At 42.6% G+C, this 22,812-nt stretch overlaps 1 protein-coding gene across 7 annotated transcripts in view; it reads right to left on the reverse strand.

The window, feature by feature from the left end:
- LOC143301581 (uncharacterized) overlaps window positions 1-22,812 on the reverse strand; it is a 63,032-nt gene that overhangs the window by 21,353 nt on the left and 18,867 nt on the right. For all 7 annotated transcript variants that reach the window (XR_013057812.1, XR_013057811.1, XM_076615961.1 and 4 more), the window contains 10 exons: window positions 18,380-18,448; window positions 17,333-17,362; window positions 15,980-16,165; window positions 14,728-14,823; window positions 13,614-13,734; window positions 12,205-12,313; window positions 9,228-9,321; window positions 8,450-8,554; window positions 7,060-7,299; window positions 5,446-5,533 (listed from right to left, as the gene is read on the reverse strand). Coding sequence is in view for 5 of the 7 variants with exons in the window: in XM_076615961.1 (XP_076472076.1) it covers window positions 5,446-5,533; window positions 7,060-7,299; window positions 8,450-8,554; window positions 9,228-9,321; window positions 12,205-12,313; window positions 13,614-13,734; window positions 14,728-14,823; window positions 15,980-16,165; window positions 17,333-17,362; window positions 18,380-18,448 (1,138 nt within the window). In the remaining 2 variants the exon portion in view is untranslated. The remainder of the gene's footprint in view (window positions 1-5,445; window positions 5,534-7,059; window positions 7,300-8,449; window positions 8,555-9,227; window positions 9,322-12,204; window positions 12,314-13,613; window positions 13,735-14,727; window positions 14,824-15,979; window positions 16,166-17,332; window positions 17,363-18,379; window positions 18,449-22,812) is intronic.

Raw genomic sequence — 22,812 nt, forward strand, 5'->3', positions numbered from 1 at the left:
ACTGATGTGCTTGAATGCGGCATCTGCCGTGCTGGTATGAGTGGGCAGAAAGGTACACCCCTGTGGCTAATGGACGGTTCGTTGTGCTTTGTGGGACGCATCCGTCCTCGTCAATATGCCTTTCTCCCAAATGTAGAGTAAAACAATTATGACCCAGGCCTTCTGCTACTAGAGAGGAGTAGAAGAGATGGGCTGAGGGTGATTGTCTCCTGCCCAGTGGGCAGTTTTTGGGTCCGCTAAAACTTGTAAGGCAGGATAGACACCTGTTCATGGGAAGGATGGCTGGGATGTAGGGCCTGTGTGGAGCTTTTGTCACAATCACAGTGGTGCAAACCGATGGTTGTTGTAGGCAAGGGGAGAAAGAAGGGATGCCTTACAAACTTGGAAGGAATGAAAGGCATGTGTGTCCAGAGTGGCACCTCTAAGTTGGACTGCCTCATCCTTCCTTGTGCATCTCCAGCCTTATGGGTGATTGTTGCAGGCAAATGAGTTGGGTTGCCTTGTCCGTCCTTGCACCAAGAGAGGCATTCTTAGCCCTGTGGGTGTGAAGGGGGTGTGTGTGGATCCCAAAGGACCAACCCCTACTGAAATGTGAAGGAGCATACATTCAGGCGTGAATGAGGCTATTATTATTTTATTTTATTTTTGTGAGTGCAGTCGTCCTCCAAAAGCAAGGTAGGGATGAATTTATGACAATGAATACATGTATGTGCCGAGGGAATAAAAACTTCCATCAGCTCAAGTGATGATGTCAGAAGTATGCCAATGACAAGAGATCGAAACACAAGAAATAAGCGGCTGTATAAGCATACATGTAGCGTGCACAGATATACCCAAGTAAGTGGGTAAGTGTGCATAATCATCAATGGAAAGGAATCTGTCCATGCACCTACATATGAGATGTACATACGCATATGAATAAAGTGCCAGTACGTAGAGGCAGAGAGTTCTGGGCATTGTGAACAGAAGGCCGCAAATGCAAGTGTGCCTATATTGCTATGTAGGGAATCTCAATGAATAGATGTCAATGAATAGAGATAGAAATATAATTGTACATGTTAATATGAAAGTCGTCTGAACTTATCCCATAAGCACATACACATGTGTATACCGATGGATAAGTACGCATCTATAAGTGAAAGCAGAATGTGTCTGAATGTAGCAATATATCTCGTATATATGTATATATGTGTGTGTGTATATATATATATATATATGTATATATATATATATACATATATATAGATTTTTTTTTTTTTTTTTTTTTTTTTTTTAAATATGTATATATATATATATATTTCGTGATTGTTGCTTGTGATAATAAATCAAATGGATAGAAGGGGAAATATTGTGATGCATTTCCTGTGGCCAATAGCCTGAGAAACAGCAAGAAAAGTGCAGTTGCTATGCAAAGATGTGTAAAGTCCCTGACTGGGCATGAGGACCCAATGAGAAACCGAAAGAAAACATCGTTGGTGGACAGCACGGGGGGCAGGAGTGATGTGCTGTGTCGGCGAAACTAACCACAGCTTCAAGCGCCTAGGTTACAAATGTGGAGTTGCCTCCCTTGGCGCCGAAAATCATCGAAAAGGAAGGTGTCTTTAGAGCACATATCCCCCTTGTGCGACGTGTCCTCGCTGGACAGGGAGGAGTGTCATGTTGTGTGTGAGAGTCCGTGGTTCGATGCCACCGTAACCGACACAGGTGAAAACGAGCGCAAGGGGAATAATTATAATGTCCCTTTGTGCCGTGGGCATCCCAACCCGAATCGGTCGCCATCGTACGCGAGACGGTCGGGGCATGTAGCATGACGGCGCCGTAATCCAGTGTTATGGGCGTCGTGGACGAGGGGGGTGACAAGTCCGTCGGCTTGCCGTGGGATGTGCATCCCCCTGTTGCTGAACGGCGGTCCAATCTCGCGAATAGCTCCTGCGAGAGGACCGACGTTCGGTTGTCAGTTGTGTGTTGACGGATAAAGTGATAGACAAGATCGGCCCGAGCACTGCCGAGAGGCAGGATCGAGTTATTAATACATTTAAGAATTATCTTGATATTCATTGTGAAAACTTAAAAACAAAACTCGTTTACATATTTTCTGATTTTTCAGGCACTGCGCACTCAATGTTGAAAAATGCAACAGACATACGTGGGGCTCTCTTTTTCTTCCCCACTTCAAGCGGGTAAAAGGCCTTGTCAGGCTTGCATGCCTTGATATTGATATATGATATGATATAAGAGGTACTCCAACGTGGAAGTGCCAATATCAGTCTGGGAAACAGCAGAGTTAGGCAATGGGGCAGAAGAATCCAACACTGCCAAAGTTCCAATGGGGCGTGCACGTACTTGCTCTGTGGGCGCAAGGCGCCGCACCAGAAGGCAGAGTGGTGCATAATTGCTGCAGCAAGTTTAGCGATGAGTTGCTGATTGTTTAGTTGAGTAGCTTGCTGAGACACCATTAGTGGATGGGAAACAGCAGCACTCGGCGGTGTGGCAAATGGGGTCATCACCGCATAGCTTGGTAGGACCGTGCACACGCTCGCACTGAAGGCGAGGAGCAGTGCCGGTGCAAGGGAAATAACTGCGGCAGTCACCGGCAAGGGTGCCGAAGCAGGGGTTGCCTCCCTTGGATCGGGTGATCCGGACAAGGAGAGGGTGCACGCGTATGGGCAAGCGTGTCCCCTAGTGGTCCACCTTCCTCCCTACACCAGGGGAGGGCATCCCTACACGCCTCGGTCGCTATTGGATCCGAGACGGTCGAGGCAAGCCGCGTGGGGGGTCGCGTGATCCGATGTCACGGCCGCCACCACGGACGCATCGCACATAGGGCCCAGTCTAACGTGCGGATCCAAGACAAGCTGCCTTTTTTTTTTTTTTTTTTTTTTTTTTTTTGTCCCCAAGGGATTGTGGCCATTCCATTGGTGCAACTGTGGGTATGGTAAAGAGATAGAGGAGATCGACTCGTACACTGCCGACTGGCAGGGCCGAGAAAACGCGGATCGCGTCGAGTGAGTTCGCGGATCGATAAAAATGACATGAAAGGTAACACTGACCTGAGTGTGTGACCACAAACCTCTAGAAGTCACCAGAGGAGGTGGCGGAGGTCTGGAGTCGACCGGAGGGAGCGGAGGAAGTGGAGAAGGCGGCGGGTTGGCGTTGTTTAGAGGGCCAGTAGTAGAGGGCCCAGAGTGTCAGCGAATCGATTGCGATCGCGGCTTAATTTTAGCACGATTCCCCAATCGAGCTACATAATTATGTGACCTGGTTGGAGACATAATTTGACCACAAACAAGAACGCCAGGGAATCGACAGACAGACAGAAAATACGAAAAAACTTAGCCGTATGAAGAGCACAGGTACAGGAGTCATGATGGCTGCCGGAAAAAGAGGGCGATAACCAGCGGGACAAAGGGGAGGTTACCTACTTCCGGGAGGTTATCGGCCGTAGTTTCGTCTGCTCCGCATAGGCGGATAGTAGTTTGCACAGGACAGGAATGTCAGACCCCTGCCGGAGTCTGCACTAGTTGGGTCACGGTTAAGTATGTGTAATTAAAACTCATTTTACACACCAACAAAATACCATGTTCTACAGCTTTCCAAGTTAACTCTCTCCGGATGACGGAACGCGTGAGCATTCCTACAAACAATGTATTCGGTTTCGGACGACAGAATGGAATAGCATTTTCCAAAAATAAAAATCCATCACGTGCTGTACACGTGATTTTGTGATTAGCCAAGCAGAGTGTGCTATTCTGGGTCACTCCACAACCGAATGGTATGACTGGCCACCTGCCATGTGTAGCCCGTCTTGCACACACGCTGACAAAGTCGCAGACCGGTCGTCTGCTCGTGTGCCAGCCTGTTAGCGAAGCGGGTTCTTCTCAAAATGTTGTGGAGCGAACAAGGCAGCGACGGCAACGTTTTAGTGTTGCCGAAGAACTTGAAATGCTACATGCTGAAGGGTTGGACATTGAAGAGGTGGATGATGACAAAGACGAAAGTGAATTAAGTGCAGAAAGCAAGCAGGGGTATGGTGAATCGGGAGAGGGGAGGGGGTGGGGGAAATTGGCATTATTTTCTACATAATGGCAAAACTGTAAAAATAAGATAAGACATTTGAATTTTTGTATACAAAATAGCCCAACACGTAATAAACCAGTTCTGAAAGTTTCATTTTCTTACTCTGTATTTTGTATTTTTTGTAACTTTTTCCCCAAACCCTTACAAATGGGCCGTCTGTGGGGAAAAGCAAAGGAGAAAACTCGTCGTACTGATTGAGTTAGACATTATTGCACAGGATTTTTTTTTTTTAATTATGTTTGACTTAACTTACTTACCATTACAAAGGTGGCCAAACTGGATACGAAGTGTTTTTGCCAGTACACAATCAATCAGGGGCTGGGGTACAGAGTCTGTGAGGGTCAGGGTTCAAATCCCACTCTCGCCCTTTCTCCCAAGTTTGACTGGATAATCAAACTGAGCGTCTTGCCATTCGGATGAGACGATAAACCAAGGTCCTGAATGCAGCACACACTTGGCGCTCTGATAAAGAACCTATGACTTTGCAGAAGAAATCCACTCTGATAGGTACACAAATTCATAGGCACATACTCGAAGTCTGACTAGTGCTTAAGGTCATGCTGCTGACAGGCATCACTCGAGCATAAGTAGTGTGTATTATTATATATGTATATATTGGCGGGAATCAACAAATACATGGTGACATGGATGAAAAAGTAGCTCTGGTGCAACAAAAATGGACATTCCAACTGATGAAAAACGAAAGGAAATCAATACGATATTGTTAATAGCAAAACTGTCCATCTCCAAATTTAAATACGGCAAGTGCAAAAATCTTGACCTTATCTTTGAATCAGAACTCAGCCTACGTAACCTATGATCAGTATCCGTTAAGATACCAGAACACTGAGTCAGGCCCACAAAAAATCCTGAGGGTAGTATTCAGTGTGCACATACATATTATTGTACTTAGGTGTAGAGCTTGTGGAGAGGGAGGGGATTGAGTGAGTAAAGGAGACACAGAGAGAGAGAGAGAAAAAAACAACAAACAAACAAACAAACAAACAAAAAACATGGTGATCTAAGTATCGTCAGTAGCCAGGGATAAACTGGTGGCAAACAGTGGAGAGAGACCTCAAACATGTCAATTCCCATTTTTCCATCATCCCAGTTTGGTTCAATAGAACACAAAAAGAATGTGAACAGTTACTTTGATGTGTCTGTCGTATGATTTTGGTTTCTTACAGCTCTTATGGTAAATCTCTTTTTTTTTTCTTGTTCTTTTATTACCCCTGTATCCTCAAAATTCCCTAACGAGTGAAGAGATTTTTTTTTAAACAAAATGGTCTGGCACAAGGTGGGCGAACAGTCTGCAAATTTGCCTGTTGTCTGCATAAGAGAGAGAGAGAGGGGTGAAGAAAGACCCACCAATTTCCTGAGGCAAACTCTCCAGTCTGTTCTCTTCCAGGTCCAACACCCTCAGTCGGCTCAGCTCTCCAATCGTGGAAGGCAGTTTCTGCACACACACACACACACACACACACAGTTTACACACATCAGCCACACCAGAGACAATGTTGGACAGGATGGGGTGTAGTGGTCATTCTAATCTTCCAATAACATGACATTAAGTGCAAGTGATTAAATCAAGACTAACTTATTCACAAATGACAGACAATTAAAACAACACAGGAAAAGGACTGGATCACATTTTTTTCTATAACACTGTGTGCGTGCACACATGCATGTGAGCACAAGTGTGTGTAAGTATACTGTTCGTTTCTCTGCAATATATAAAACTAGGAAATTCTTTCTGTCACACGAAAAAGTTGATGTTCAAAGTTCCTGTCCCTTTTGGTTTTAACTTTGCTGAATATCACTTCAATTCTAATTCCCTCTTGTACCCTCTCCATCTCACACATACACTCACACACACAAACTGACACACACATACACTCACACACACAAACAAAATGACACACATACACACAAACAGATACACCCCCACACCCTACACCCCCTTCCTTCCCCGCACATGACACACCCACCCCACTACACCTACACACCCTCCCTCAAACTGACCTTCACACCATTGATGGAGAGGATCAACACACTTACACACGCACAAACTGACACACATCAATGCACCCCCTTCCCTCCCCAAACACACCACACCAACCCCTCCCCCCTAAAACAGACCCTTAGGGCGTTGTTGGAAAGGACCTAAAACACATACACACACACACACAGACACACAATGCACCCCCTTCCCTCCACCACACACACACACACACCAGTCCTCCCCCTTCAAACTGACCCTCAGGGTGCTGGAGAGAATCAAAATACACATACACATTAATGCAACCCCCCCACCCCCAACCCCCCTCCTTCAAACTGACCCTTGGGGCATTGTTGGAGAGGATCAAAACACACAAATACACACAAACCGATACACCCCTCCCCACACCAACCCTCCCCCCCATCCCACTCCCCCTTTCAAACTGACCCTTGGGGCATTGTTGGAGAGGATCAAAACACACAAATACACACAAACCGATACACCCCTCCCCACACCAACCCTCCCCCCCATCCCACTCCCCCTTTCAAACTGACCCTTGGGGCGTTTTTGGATAAGATCAAAACACACAAATACACACACACACAAACCAATACACCCCTCCCCACACCAACCCTTCCCCCCATCCCACTCCCCCTTTCAAACTGACCCTCAGGGCACTGTTGGATAGGATCAAAACACAAATCAACCCCCCCCCCCTCCGCAGCCCCCTTTCAAATTGACCCTCAGGGCGTTGTTGGAGAGGATCAACATACACATAAACCACAATACACCCCATTCCCTCCCCACACACCACACCAACCCTCCCCCTGTCACCCTCTTCAAACTGACCCTCAGGGCACTGTTGGAGATGCTCCAAACACACACACACTAATGCAACCCTTCTCCTCCTGCCATACACACAACGCACTCCAATCACACCCCCCAACCCTCCACAAACACACACACACACACTTCAAACTGACCCTCAGGGCGTTGTTGGACAGGATCAACACCTCCAGTTTGTGCAGCGACTTGATGTCGTCCGGGATCTTGGTCAGCTGGTTGGTGCCCAGCGACAGCTCCACCATGTTGACCCACGACCCCATGTCAAGGGGCAAGGCTGTCAGCTGGTTGTCCTTCATGTTCAGCTTGGTCAGGGAGGTGGCCCGCGAGAAGATGCCCAGCGGGATGTTGTTGATCTGGTTGTGCTCCATGTTGATGGACTGGGGACAAGAAAGAGAGTCACATGGAGTTAGCAGAGAGGGTGTGCAGGCCCGCTTACACTGGATTTTCGTCTGGGTTCCCTGGCTTGCTTAAGCCAGAGCCACGTGCGGTATGCTCGTCTCCATTTCCTTGTTTTCCAGGTCACCAAAAGGCTAAAATTTCATTGTTGAAATCACTGTTCTGACAAAAGGATTTTGAACATTTTCAGTGACTTATTTTTGCAAATTTACAAGATATGTTTGGTTTTATAATTACACCCATTACTTGCTTTTAGTCTTCTATGGGGGGGAACAGACAGTGTCAGATTGTGGGTAATCACAGAGACTGGGGTGTCCATCAAATGAATGAGAAGATTGTGGGTTATTGATTTTCTGTTGTTGTGGCTGTTGTTATAGTCATTGTTTATATAGTTTTTTAAAATTCACAACGTTTATTTAGAAGCCTGAAAGATATTCTTTATATGTAAATTCATGAACCACCGTACGGTTCTCTTCTTTATGTTAATTTTGGCCTTGATAAAGATGTAGCTTTTCTTTTTTTCTTTTTCCTTCAGACTGACGACACACGTATATTACGAGGAACCCAGGAAGCACACAACAGCACACAGGCTCTCTCTCATGTCTGGCTTAAAAAAATAAAAAAATAAAAATAATGGATACTTATATAGCACACTATCCAGAAATCTGCTCTAGGTGCTTTACAAAAACGCTTTTGTTAACATAAAACATTATATCTATGTTACATACACACACCAAAATGTGACTACACACAAACACACACACACGCCCACACACACACACACACTGTATACATACATTTTAACATACATGCGTATCTAACAGCTACCCCAACACATACGCACACATAGGCAGGCACAAACTTACATCAACACACGCACACACAATACACATTCATATACATGCATGTAGTTATGTACACATACATAAAACCTACATCTTTCCGAAACAGAGAGAGAGAGAGAGAGAGAGAAGAGAAAGACTAAGAATAATACTTACTGTTAGAGAGAGATAGAGATAGATAGACAGACAATGAGACAGAGACAGACAGACAGGAGACAGACAATGACACAGACAGACAGACTTGCAGAGCCATCAGCAGAAGAGTGAACACAGAGGGTAGGTAACTCACATAGACGGAGGTGAACTGGGAGGGCCCCCCCGTGGGGTATTTCTCAAACTTGTTGCGGGACAGCGTGATGCTGGTCAGGTTGGACAAACTGGACAACAGTCCCTCCTGTAACACACCGTCGTCGTCGTCACTGTTGGCATCGTCATCATTTCCATAACTGACACTGTCATCACCTTCAACATCGGCGTCACCATTTAAAGTCATCCCCGTAAACACTGTCATCACTACTGTCATCATCATTACCATTAACAATGCCATTACCTTAAATACTGTTATCACTTTTATCACAGTCATCAATAACACCAGATGCACAACTATCAACCTTATCAATACTTGCTTCTTAATATTCTGGATTTGTGTTATCATTCACACACACACACACACACACAGAAGAACACTTAATGAAAATTGTGAATGCACACACACACACAATTTGATAAACAATGAAACAAAGAAAATCAACCCCCACACACATACACACACACGCAGAGATAAAGCCACACAAACACACACAACCTCACAATATCACATAAACACACACACACACACACACACGCACACCGAGGTAAACCCACACAAACACACAGCCTCACAATATCAGACACACACATATACACAAACACACACAGAGGTAAACCCACACAAACACACACAACCTCACAATATCACACACACAAAAACCTGCATATCACAATCATGGAAACAGGGCACAAACAAACCAACACAGACACACACACACACACAGGAAATCATTTAGCAGTACATCAGCCCCACTCACAGGCAGCTGTGATATGTTGTTGCCTTCCACATTGAACTCCTCCATGTTCTCGCAGTTGGCTAGTGATCGAGGTATGCTGGCCAGCCGATTGTATCTGCACACACACAACATTACCACATCACACACACAACAACACATCACACACACAAAACAGTCACACATCACACACACAATAACACATCACACACACACAACAGTCACACATCACACACACACCAACACATGAAACACACACAATAACACATGACACACACAATAACACATGACACACACAATAACACATCACACACACACAACAGTCACACATCACATACACAATAACACATCACACACACACAACAGTCACACATCACACACACACCAACACATTGACACACACACAATAACACATCACACACACACAACAATCCAACATCACACACACACACACAACAACACATCACACACACACACACAAACACAAAAAAGGGAGGAAGACACTCATCTGCCAACACAGACTGCGAGGGTCGGGGTTCAAATCCCTCTCTCGCCCCTTCTCCCAAGTTTGATTGGAAAATCGAACTGAGCGTCTAGTCATTCAGATGAGACGATAAACCCAGCTCCCGTGGGCAGTTGGCGCACTGCAAGAGAACCAACCCATGGCAGCGGAGAGCGTTGTCCTCTGGCAAAAGTCTGTAGAAGAAATCCACTCTGACTCGTGCACAAAATATACAAGCACGCGCTCAAGGCCCGACTAAGCACGTTGGGTTATGCTGCTGGTCAGGCATCTACCCAGCAGATGTGGTGTAGCGTGTATGGATTTGCCCAAACGCTGCGACGCCTCCTTGAGAAACAAACTGAAAATGAAAACTTCTTCTTCTGCGTCGTCTTCTTCTGCGTTCACTCGTATGCACACGAGTGGGCTTTTACGTGTATGACCGTTTTTACCCCGCCATGTAGGCAGCCATACTCCGTTTTCAGGGGTGTGCATGCTGGGTATGTTCTTGTTTCCATAACCCACCGAACGCTGACATGGATTACAGGATCTTTAACGTGTGTATTTGATCTTATGCTTGCATATAACACGAAGGGGGTTCAGGCACTAGCAGGTCTGCACAGAATTTTGTTGACCTGGGAGATCGTAAAAATCTCCACCCTTTACCCACCAGGCGCCGTCACCGTGATTCGAACCCGGGACCCTCAGATTGACAGTCCAACGCTTTAACCACTCGGCTATTGCGCCCGTTGAAAATGAAAACAAAAGTCATCTCCACAAGTCAAAGATTGAGAGACTATGTCCATGTCGACAAAGGAACATGTCACAGAAATGAGGCCATCATCATAATCATCATTGTTAATTACCCAGCTGACCACACAGGGTCTAATCAAGGCTGAAAAAAAACCCTGTAAATATTGATCCCCTTGGGTGGGTGTGGGGGTGGGGAGAATAAGTTGAACAATTCAGTTCAGTTCAGTTACTCAAAGAGACATCACCGAGTTCACACAAAGCCATGTACGCTACACCGCATCTGCTAAGCAGATGCCTGACCAGCAGTGTAACCCAACGCACTCAGTCCTGCCTTGAGGTGTGGAAAATAGAATCAGGCACCCTACCTGAGGCAGCTGGGCCTTACAGAAAAATAATACTCTGGGTTAAATCATGTACTACTTCTTCTTCTGCGTTCGTGGGCTTCAACTCCCACGTTCCCTCATATATACGCGAGTGGGCTTTTTATGTGTATGACCGTTTTTACCCCGCCATGCAGGCAGCCATACTCCGCTTTCGGGGGTGTGCATACTGGGTATGTCCTTGTTTCCATAACCCACCGAACGCTGATATGGATTACAGGATCTTTAATGTGCGTATTTGATCTTATGCTTGCGTATACACACAAAGGGGGTTCAGGCACTGGCAGGTCTGCACATATGTTGACCTGGGAGATGGGAAAAATCTCCACCCTTTACCCACCAGGCGCCGTCACCGTGATTCCAACCCGGGAGCCTCAGATCAAAAGTCCAACGCTTTAACCATTCGGCTATGGCGCCCATCAAAATCATGTACAAAAAAAGAAAAGAAAAGAAAGAAAAAAACTAAGGCATGTGGGAGCAGATGCCTGATCTATACATACACCCAACATGCCAGTCAAGTTTTGCATGATGGTCATGTCTGATCAACTGCTGTCCCGACTATCTGGGCTGGAATGTGATTCAAGTGGAAAATGTCGTGCCCAAATTACATCCCCACTCTCTCGGCCAAGAGGGTTTTAGAACAGTCGGCGTTGGGATGGTCCCCAAAGAGCAACTAACCCCCAGGACTGCAGCTCTAAGAACCAGTGTAGTCCTGCCTCCCAGTTTAATTCACAGGCCTTCACAAAACACTCAAGTTGGGAATTCATTCCCAGATCTAAGGGAAGTAATCATGATTCAGTTATGACCACAGAGATGCCAACCCCTGTCAAGTGTCTGAAGGAACAATCAGGAAATTTGGTAGAAACATTCTGAATCTGGTTGGAAAACTTTGACTCTGAGCCACATCAGCAAACATACATTTCAATCAGGAAATTTGGTAGAAACATTCTGAATCTGGTTGGAAAACTTTGACTCTGAGCCACATCAGCAAACATACATTTCAATCAGGAAATTTGGTGGAAACATTCTGAATCTGGTTGGAAAACAGACTCTGAGCCACATCAGCAAACATATGTTTTATCTACAAGGCATACAAACAATTTAAACACACACGAGTTTAACAGAGCATCACCACATGAGACCAAGGTAGAAGTGACTGCCCTGGCCTCGTGATCGATAGGTCCACAGCGTTTGGATAACGTTACAACAGGAAAGCATGTAACCATGCTATGTAGTCAAAAATGAATTTCTCAGAACAATTATGACATTGGTGTAACGTTGGAACAAAATGCAATCGAGCGTAACATAATACAGCGAAATCCTAACAGCTGGCATCTCTGTGACTGTATCCTGTGAAAATGGCCCCTACCTGAGGCCCAGCCTGTTGAGAGCACGCAGGTTGCCGATGCTCTCTGGGATGTCCAGCAACTCATTGTGCTGGAGGTCCAGGGAATTCAGATTGACGCAGTTGCCAATGTCTGCAACCAGTTAATTGTGATTCACTGTCACTCATGAACACAGTCATTCTGAACAATCAAAGTCAAAACAAAGCAGCATTCAGATTGACGCAGTTACCAATGTCTGCAACCAGTTAATTGTGATTCACTGTCACCCATAAACACACTGTCATTCTGAATAATCAAAGTCAGAACAAAGCAGCATTCAGACTGACGCAGTTGCCAATGTCTGCAACCAGTTAATTGTGATTCACTGTCACCCATGAACACACTGTCATTCTGAATAATCAAAGTCAAAACAAAGCAGCATTCAGACTGACGCAGTTACCAATGTCTGCGATCAATTAATTGTGATTCACGGTCACCTGTGAACACACTGTCATTCTGCATAATCAAAGTCAAAACACTGCAACATTCTTATTATCAAAGTGATAGTGTTCTTTCAAATTCTACTTGTATTTCATGCTGACAAATCCTGAAACATATTATTATTCATAACAGCAGTATAGTAGTGCACACACGTCTCAATATTTTTATGTTAACAGGTCAATATATCATGTATTCACAGTATCTTTATGATCTCATTCATCCTTACATACCCTCACGCCAACTCCGCTCTTCTTCTGACACCTGTATGCTTTGGATTTCCCCCTGGTATCTTGTGGTCAATTTCTTCTTTTTTGATATTTACATATGTCTTTTATTTGTAAACGGCTATGGCTTATTTTTAAGATTAGGCATAAATGCTAATAATAATAATATCAACAAACTCGTATTACTAGATATGAAAATTTTACTTTGTTGTATATCGCATTCAAACCTAGCGGTTCCCACTTTAACAGTATGTGGATGAAAACAAAACAAAAACAAACAAACAAAAATAATAATAGAAAATATCATAGTTATTCATAGCCAGCAGTTTCCATTCTGCCAGAAGGTGGAAGGAAAAAAATACTTTTCAACGGTGAGATGTATGGTCACGGTTAATCAAAGCCAGCAAATCTTTCAAACTGCTATCAGCTGGGGAAAAAACTGCTTATTAACAACATTAAGAATGAAAAATATAAAAGTTGTAAAATGATTCCAACAGCTTTTTCACTCTAGCAGTTGATGGCCAGTGTGAGGTGGGTAACAAAACAAAGGACAGGGGGATGGATGGATGGATGGATGGATGGATGGAAGGATGAATGAATGGATGGATGGATGGATGGATGGATGGAAGGATGAATGAATGGATGGATGGATGGATGGATGAATGGATGGATGGATGGATGGATGGATGAATGGCTCAGCAATCGAGCCTCGCAGCCCCACAACACACCTTCGGGCAAATGTTCCAGGTGATTGTGGGAAATGTCAAAGGTCAGGAGGTTCACCAGTTGTCCAATGCCTCGAGGTAATTCACGGATCTTGTTTTCCCGTAAGCTGAACTTTGTCAAATTCTGCAACGGGACAACAATGAAACGAGTTAAAAAAACAACACTAATAAAATAATATGAAAAAATTTCATAATGTATTTCATCTTATCCAATCTCTCTCTATATATACATGTTATTATCTTACGAATATCTGTAAATTGTATGTGGATTTTAAAGGGACAAGGACATTCTCATTTCTGTTGTAAAGGGCCGGATGACATACTTCTCTTTCTCTCTCTCTCTCACACACATGAGTGTGAGCATGCATCAGCATGCCATGGGCACAAACACACACCACTCAACACACATCATTAAACATTTGCTGCACAAACTCCCTCTGACAATATCTAAACACTTCACACCTGAGCTACTTTTTTCCAACGACAGTCTGGGAAGGGAGGTAATCTTTCCTACAGATGCAGAGTGAGTCACTGATCTGAAAGCAGCGTTCGCTTCTGAGAAAAGGCATCCAATAATACATTTTTACACAACTCTATAATTCAAAGAAACGGAAACAAACAGGATCGACTTAGAGGTAGAGAAAAACGAACGAATTGAGGGGGCCGAGTCGAATCAAGTACACAGAATGTAAGAATACAATAAACACAAGCCGCATGCAGCAAAATAAGGCCAAATGAATACGCTTAATAGCGTAAGACGAGACAGAGCGTAAACCTGACAAGATGGCGTGGACAGCCTTGGCCAAAGGAATGATTCAACGCTTATAGCTTTTAGAGGCGTTTGATTGGCTAAGAGTGGACCGGGCAAGACGGCTCGTCTTCTCACTGTTAGCCGCGCAAAATTTGGCCAAGCCGAGCAAAGCGATAGGCCTAGTTTGCATCAGTTTGACATGGTACAGTATATGACACCAAACTCATTGTAATATCATGTCAAACCCATTCCACAGTATAGAAATTCCACCCCAATACTACACCACTGAATCCTAGCTTTTCAAGACTTCAGTTTGATTTTTTACCGCAATTTTAACACAAGCAGGAGAAGTGTGTTCATACTTACTACAAGATTCCTAACGTCATCCTCTACTATTCGTATCCGGTTGAAGCGTAGAAAGAGTGTCGTCAAAGACCTCAGCTGGTATACAACTTTAGGGATCTGGAAAAAAAGCACACACACAAAAAGACTTAAAACAACTAATATACAAATGAATAAATAAATAAAGATGCCAAACACATACATAACGTAAAACAACTCAAAAAACATTTTTAGAGCACCAATTATTTTCATTTTTGAGGAAGTGTCTGGGTTTGTTCCAATGTACCTTTTATTTACCTGTGTGCTAGGTGAATCGATAGCATAAGCAGCACTGACTTGAAGTTGTGTACCTTGTGAATGGAGAGAGTTACCACTCTTTACTATTTTACGTGTATGACCATTTTCCTTATTACCCCGCCATGTTGGCAGGCTTACTACGTTTCCAGGGGTGTGCATACTGGGTATGTTCTTGTTTCCATAACTCACCGACGCCGACACAGATAACAGGATCTTCAAGCACAAGCAGGTCTGCACATATGTTGACCTGGGAGATCGGAAAAAATCTCCACCCTTTACCCACCAGGCGACCTTACCGAGATTGGAAACCCGGGACCCTCAGATTGTAAGTCTAATGCTTTAACCACCTGGTTACTGCGTCCCTCAAAATAAACTCATGGTGATATTACTGACCCAATAGATACCAGTTCAACAACACAGAAAACACCACACCACCTCACAATGGTCAAAATTTCAGTCTGAAGAAAAACACACTGGTAACTCGGAGTTACATAAGAACATAAAGAAAATGTATGGTTTCATGGGAAAACATTATCATAATGATTTTCATAAGAGGCAAATCATTTCTCTAATCTGCAGATGGAAAATGAATTGTTTTAGGACAAAATATGTCAGTAATGTTTCTTGCATCTGTGGTGCTCACATAACAGCCGATCATATACCAACTTGCGATATGTTAGCAGTCCATTGCTAATGTATGACTTTTTCAACTCCTTGTTAAACAGTCCAGTTGGTTCGCTGTTAGTTTTTCATTAGAAATATGTTATATTGTTATGATTTTTTGTTTATTTTTTTTAAACAAAACTTAAATCAATAATTTTCACACACACACACACACACACACACAAACTTTCACTTACTCGTATGTGTACACAGTAATTCCCTGCCCCCCCTCCTCCCACTCGATTTTTTTCCTTCCCTCGTCTAATATCACTTACAGTGAAAAGACAAACTAAAGAACGAACACGAACAACAATACCTCCTGCAGCTTGTTGTGCCGAAGGTCAAGGACGTGCAGCTTGGTGAGGGCCGCCAGGGAGTCGGGCAGGGAGGAGATGGAGTTCTCGCTCAGCGCCAGTGTCTGCAGCGACACCAGTGACCCCATCTCCGGGGGCAACGTGCACAGCCGGTTCCCGTACAGGTACAGCTCCACCAGCTGGCTCAACTGGCGGGCAGAAAGCGTCAACGTTGATCATAGTGCATCAACTTTGGATATAAAGCATCAATGTTGATTATAAAGCGTCAACGTTGATTATAGTGCACTGACATTGATTATAAAGCGTCAATGTCAATTATAAAGCATCAATGTTGATCATAGTGAGTCAACGTTGATTATAGTGCACTGACGTCGATTATAAAGCGTCAACGTTGATTATAAAGCGTCAACATTGATTTTCAAGCGTCAATGTCAATCACAAAGCATCAAAGCTGATTACAGTGAGTCAACGTTGATTATAGTGCGTCAACCTTGATTATAAAGTGCCAACGTTCATTATAATGCAACACCATCGATCAAAATGCGTCAAGTTTAATTGTAAAGCATCGACATTGCTCATAAAGCATCAATGTTGCTCATAAAGCATCAACATTGATTATAATGCACCAACATCAATTGTAAAGCGTCAACTTTGATTATAAAGCATCAACTTTGAATACAAAGCAACAATGTTAATTATAAAGCATCAATGTTGATTATAATGCATCAACATCAATTGTAAAGCGTCAACTTTGATTATAAAGCATCAACTTTGAATACAAAGCAACAATGTTAATTACAAAGCATCAACGTTGATTATAAAGCATCAACGTCAATTCTAAAGCATAAACGTTGATTATGATGCATCACAGTTGATTTTAAAGCGTCAAAGTTGATTATAAAGCATCATCGTCAATTATAAAGCGTCAACGTTGATTAAAAAGCATCAACGTCAAATATAAAGCATCAACTTTGATTTAAAAAATCCCACAAAAATCTTAAACAAATAACAACAGTCATTCCATCATAGAAGTAAACTGCATCTAAACCATCATGAAAGGCGGGAAGGAGGGATGTGACACAATCACCATCACTGTATATTTGTTATCACAGTGTGATGTGTGCCACAACAACATCAAAGTTCAACGTACAAGTACATTACCCCCCGTCAGTTAAAAAGTCTAATCTTAAAACCAAACATGATTTCTGATGCTAGCACATGAGCTCACAGATCACAAAATCATGTCCACGTTCTACTTGTGCTTAAACCCAAATTTCATCAATGAATATACAGAAAAGAAATCTTTATTATTCTATTCAATACATAACTGAGGCAATTATACAAATTCCAATTACCTCTTTGACAGTGTTGGGAAGAGTGGAAATCTGAAACACAATGATACAGACACTGAATAAAGTAAATCTGATCATTTTCAAGCACTCTTTTAATCTACTGTTTTTACACTGTTTCTATTTTCCGTGTCCTTGAAAGTTTTCAACAAACAATTGTAACTGAAACTAAAAAAAAAAAAAAAAAAAAAGCATAAAAATCTAACAATGAAAAGTTATTTCTGTGTTTGCTGTTCTGACCCTATGAAATAAAGTAGAAAATAAAATGGCACACATATTCATTTTGCTTACATACACACACTGAAAACACATACACAGCTGTCATAGATGCACGCACACACACACACACACACACACACACACACACACACTTGCACATGAACACACACACAATTTTGATTCTTTTGCTTGATAAAAATAAAAATTCCAATCAAATAAAGTCAAGACAGCTGAGTAGCAAGAGCACAGTTTTTCAACCAGAGTGTCTGCGTCTAACAACAAAGGTTTTTCCTAACTCGGGTTAACAACAAAGCTTTTTCCTATCTCCATGGACAGCCTATGCACACACCTCTTTGTCCAAGTCAGTCTCCTAATCTCTGTGTGTGTGTGTGTGTGTGTGTGTGTGTGTGTGTGTGTGTGTGTGTGTGTGTGTGTGTGTACATGCACACACAAACACACATAAGTCTCCAAATCTGCGCACACACACACACACACACACACACACACACAATATGTTACTGATTCCATAATCAATGTCACGCTGCTCAGTCAGGAATAGCCAACATTATTTTAGGAAAATAGAACCATTACCTAAATTACAGAACAAAAACAGTCATACAAGTAAAACACTACCTGCAGAAACGATAAAACATTGGACTTGTAGCCCACAAACACAGAAACATCTCGTCAACGACAATGTACATATACACAAGTTTCCAAGAAGTACAGATTCCATGAAAACACAACAGAAAAAAAGAACACACCTAAAGACCACATTTCGAACAGATTCTTTTTTTCTTTCCTTTTCTTTTCTTTTTTCGCCCGTTAATTTACCTGAGATTTGCTCAGATCTAGTCTCTTGGCTCCTTCTTCTTTGCATTTCTTCAGTTCTTTTGTCACATCCTGCAACATAAAGCACGGCACAATTAACCTCATGGCTCATGACAAGTATGCTCCTCACTAAACCGCTGTCAATGCACTGTGTGTGTGTGTGTGTGTGTGTGTGTGTGTGCCGTGGAAGCTGCGATGCGTAGCCTAGGAACGAGTGTGTGGGGGAAGGCAGTGGTGGGGTGTGGGGGGTGCAGCGCAATTTGGGAGATGGTGTGTGTCGGGGCTCATGTACGTTTATGTGTATTCGTTTATGCTTTCATATCCGTGACACTGCATGTTTGTTGTTTATCTGTTGTGGATGTGTGTGTGTCTGTGTTACATTTATTTGCTTATTTATCATCATTGTTGTCTTTTTATTTTATTTTATTTTTATTGATTATTATCATCATTTATTTTTTATTATTATCATCATCATTATCATCATCATCATTATTATTATCATTATTATTATTATCTTCTTCTTTTTTCTTCTTCTCAAGGCCTGACTAAGCCGTAAGCGTGTTCGGTTACGCTGCTGGTCAGGCATCTGCTTGGGAGATGTGGTGTAACGTATATGGATCTGTCCAAACGCAGTGACGCCTCCTTGAGCTACTGACACTGAAACTGACACTGTCAACCCACTGTGACAAAACTGAGCATGCACATCAGAGTGTCAAGTCACCATTCTCTATCTGGATTCTTCCTCTTGGGACTGGATTAATCTTGTCCAGCAAAATCATTTACACCACTAAAAAGTACACAGAAAGCAGTAAGTACAATTCAGAATGATGCCACACTAACCTCATTTCAATGTTCAGTATTTAAGGGGCTAAAAAAAATGATGGCCCATTAAATATGAACACAACTGCACCAACCCCCCCCCCCCCCCCTTTTCTAAAAACTGTACAATAAAGCAAATACAATTTATCAACAACAAAAATCCAACATAGCATCCTGGAGACGGTGGAAAGTTCTGTGACTAGAAAAGTTTTCTGCCGTCAAGACTGTAAGGCAGATAAATGCAGCATCCTCATTGGACACTATGTTCAAGGCACAAGACACAAGATACAACTCTGTCCATGAAACACAGGAAAGTGTATGTCTGCAGTCTTCATCGGAAGAACACAACTGCTGCAGGTTTGATATGTGATAACATTTCACACAGAAAAGGACTGGAGGGGGAGGGGGGGGGTGCAGGTGGAGGTGTAATTAATCATTATTATCATTGTTGTTCCAACTGACCACACAGACCATGACTGCCCTAGTACACAAATGTCCAACCACGTTAAACACAAAACTGTCATACACACACATACACACACAAAAAAAAAACCCGATTAAGATAAACCTACAAAACAGTTCATGACACACTATCTTGACCATTTAGCTCCTTAGGGGCAAATAAGATTAGGCCATGCTGAGGACGTCAGCCCATGCTGAGGACCTCAGCCATGCCGTTTAATTCATCATCCCCAGATTACCAAAAAATCGCTAAAAAAAAAATAATAATAATACTTCAAAGCCAAACAAAAAAATACATTTAAAAAACCCACCATACAGACAAATAACATTGCAGAATGGATAGCTAGTGTCTATCCCAGTGTTTACAATTTCACTACCAAATCGCCAGGGCAAAACACCACAGACAGTATATCACAGAATGCAGAAAAGAGGAGGAAAAGTGTTAAGGCTTGCTCGAAAAAAAAAGAAAGGGGAACGGACTGGGAAGGCAGAAAAATCAGACAATAGTGAAGGAAGAAAAAAGGCAGAATTAAAGACAGCAATAGAAAAGAGGAAAATTCTAGCACCGAGTTTCCTTAAGTCAAGGATGCTATTTTTATGGGGGTGGGTGGAGGGGGGGGAGGGGGCTGTTAATTTCAGAACGTAACTCAAAGCTCATGACAGAGAATGAACTCACGGTCTCACCCACCCCCCAAAATAAAGAATCTTAACAACTCTAATCAAAAACTGTTCTCCATGACATGGATAATCAAACATGCATGTTTATCAGTGGTTTTAGTCTCTCCATTTTAACCATTAAGGCCAGACGTCAAAATTCATGATTTTTTGTGATTTTCGTTTTTTCGCATAATTTGCTTCTTCAACATCTAATCTTTATAGTCCGTTTCACCTGGGTACTATATTCCTTTAAATAAAGGAACATCAACATGTGTGATTTCTTGAGTACAAGCACATCTCTTTCTTTTCCTGTTTTCTCTGTTTTGTGTTTTGTCCTCATAATACCATTTTTCAAAATGCTAATGCTCAAAAACTTTAAAAGATAGCATGTTCAAACTTAGTACTTTCTTTCTTTATGTATTCATCTTTATTATAGTGCAGTGGTTTGTATAGTACTAGTAAAAGAATGAATATACACTCATTTGAAAAAAATGATGTCAAGGAATTTATACTCATTTCAACAAAAAAATAATAATAAATGTATTTATTCAAATTCCAAAATACCACTGCACTATAATAAAGAACAAATACAAATAAATCAAATAAAACAAACAGAAATAACATATCTATAAAGGTACCGAAGTTATAAGCTTTCAATTTTTTTGTTTGTCGGCCATTTTGGATTCGTTTCCATGGAAACCGTCACAACAAATTGCACAAAATGACCTTTTTAGACATGTTTAGTCCAATATCTTTGCATACCATGTCACAGAAAGCCATAAACTTCAAGTATATTTCATACGTTTTTGTACTACCGTGTCTGGCCTTAAGCGTCTGGGGAACAATACAGTAGAAAATGGTGTTTGAAGTTGTAAATCAATACCCAGGACAATCCGCCAAAAACTGAGAAACTGGTGTGGCGATATACCACTCTTGATCAAGTGAGTAAATTTCCATTCTTCTGATAATGCATTGCATTGTATTGTATTATATTGTACTGCATTGTATTGTATTGCATTGTATTGCATTTCTCATATTTGTCACAACATATCTGTGTGAAATTCGGGCTGCTTTCTCCAGGAAGAGCGTGCCGCTACACTGAGAGCGCCACCCTTTTTTTTTTTTTTTTTTTTGTATTTTTTCCTGCTTGCAGGTTTGTTTGTTTTGTTTTGTTTTGTTTTATTTGGTTTTCCTATAGAAGTGGATTTTTCTACAGAATTTTGCCAGGAACAACCCTTTTGTTGCCGCGGGTTCTTTTACCTGCGCTAAATGCATGCTGCACATGGGATCTCGGTTTATCGTGTCATCCAAATGACTAGCGTCCAGACCACCACTCAAGGTCTAGTGGAGGGGGAGAAAATACTGGTGACTGTGCCGTGATTTGAACCAGTGCGCTCAGATTCTCTCGCTTCCTAGGTGGACGTGTTACCTCTAAGCCATCACTCCACTGTCATCGGTGACATCATCATGCACGTACAAATTATGTACTATGGCACTAAAGGGGCTAAGACAGGTAGTGTGTGTGTGTGCGCGTGCGCGCGTGTGCGCGTGCATGCATGTTTCTCTGTTGTGCGCCTGTGAGTGTGCATGCTCACGTGTAATTTCCTTTGCCAAAGTGGTGTTTTAACACAGCTGGCCAGGGAAAAAGACAGAAAGAGTGATGGAAAGTTGAAGGGGAAAGAAGGGGGAGGAGATAGAAGAAACAGAGAAGCTATACAAGGGAGGGGATGGGGAGGGCTCGCAGTGTGTGGACTGCTCTATATATAGCATTACACCCTACTCCATATCCACTTATCTTTTTTGTTGGTTGGTTTGTTTCAATGGCTATTTCAAGGTCCCTTGTCACTTTTCTCCGATAAGGGCGAAGAATGAGGATGGGAGCAAACATACGCACATGCACGCACACGCACACAGAGGCACACAATACATGCGTGCCCCCCCCACCCCCCATCCTGCCCCCCCCCCCCCCGCGCCACACACACACACAAACATAACACTCACACAGACATCCATGTGTACATACATACACACTCACAACACACACGGGGGCACACGTACAAATGAAAAGAGATACAGAGAGGCACACACACACACACAAAGGTGTACACGCACTTACGCGCGCACACACACACACAATATGCACACCACACACATACTCATAAATTTGTAGTCAACAGCATGAAATCAGGTGATGGACAAACAAGACTTTACCATTATCTACATCTACTTCAAAAACTTACTCAGAAAATAAAGACATAACTGGGAGTAGTCAGGTACAACACACATTTTTTTTCGGACACTTTCACCCCTTTTTTCTCCATGTTTCTTGTTGTTCTTGTTTTATCATTTCTAATCCTAATGATCTGCTTGTTATATATATATAACCCACTTTTGTCTGTGAAACATACCCTAATTTCTGCACAAAAATAGTGATACAATCGTGTTCCCAGGCTTTGCAAAAAAGTAAAACAGCACCTCCATTTGTCCATTACACTGGC

This window comes from Babylonia areolata, chromosome 27 (assembly GCF_041734735.1).
Source record: "Babylonia areolata isolate BAREFJ2019XMU chromosome 27, ASM4173473v1, whole genome shotgun sequence".
Lineage (NCBI taxonomy): Eukaryota > Metazoa > Mollusca > Gastropoda > Neogastropoda > Buccinidae > Babylonia > Babylonia areolata.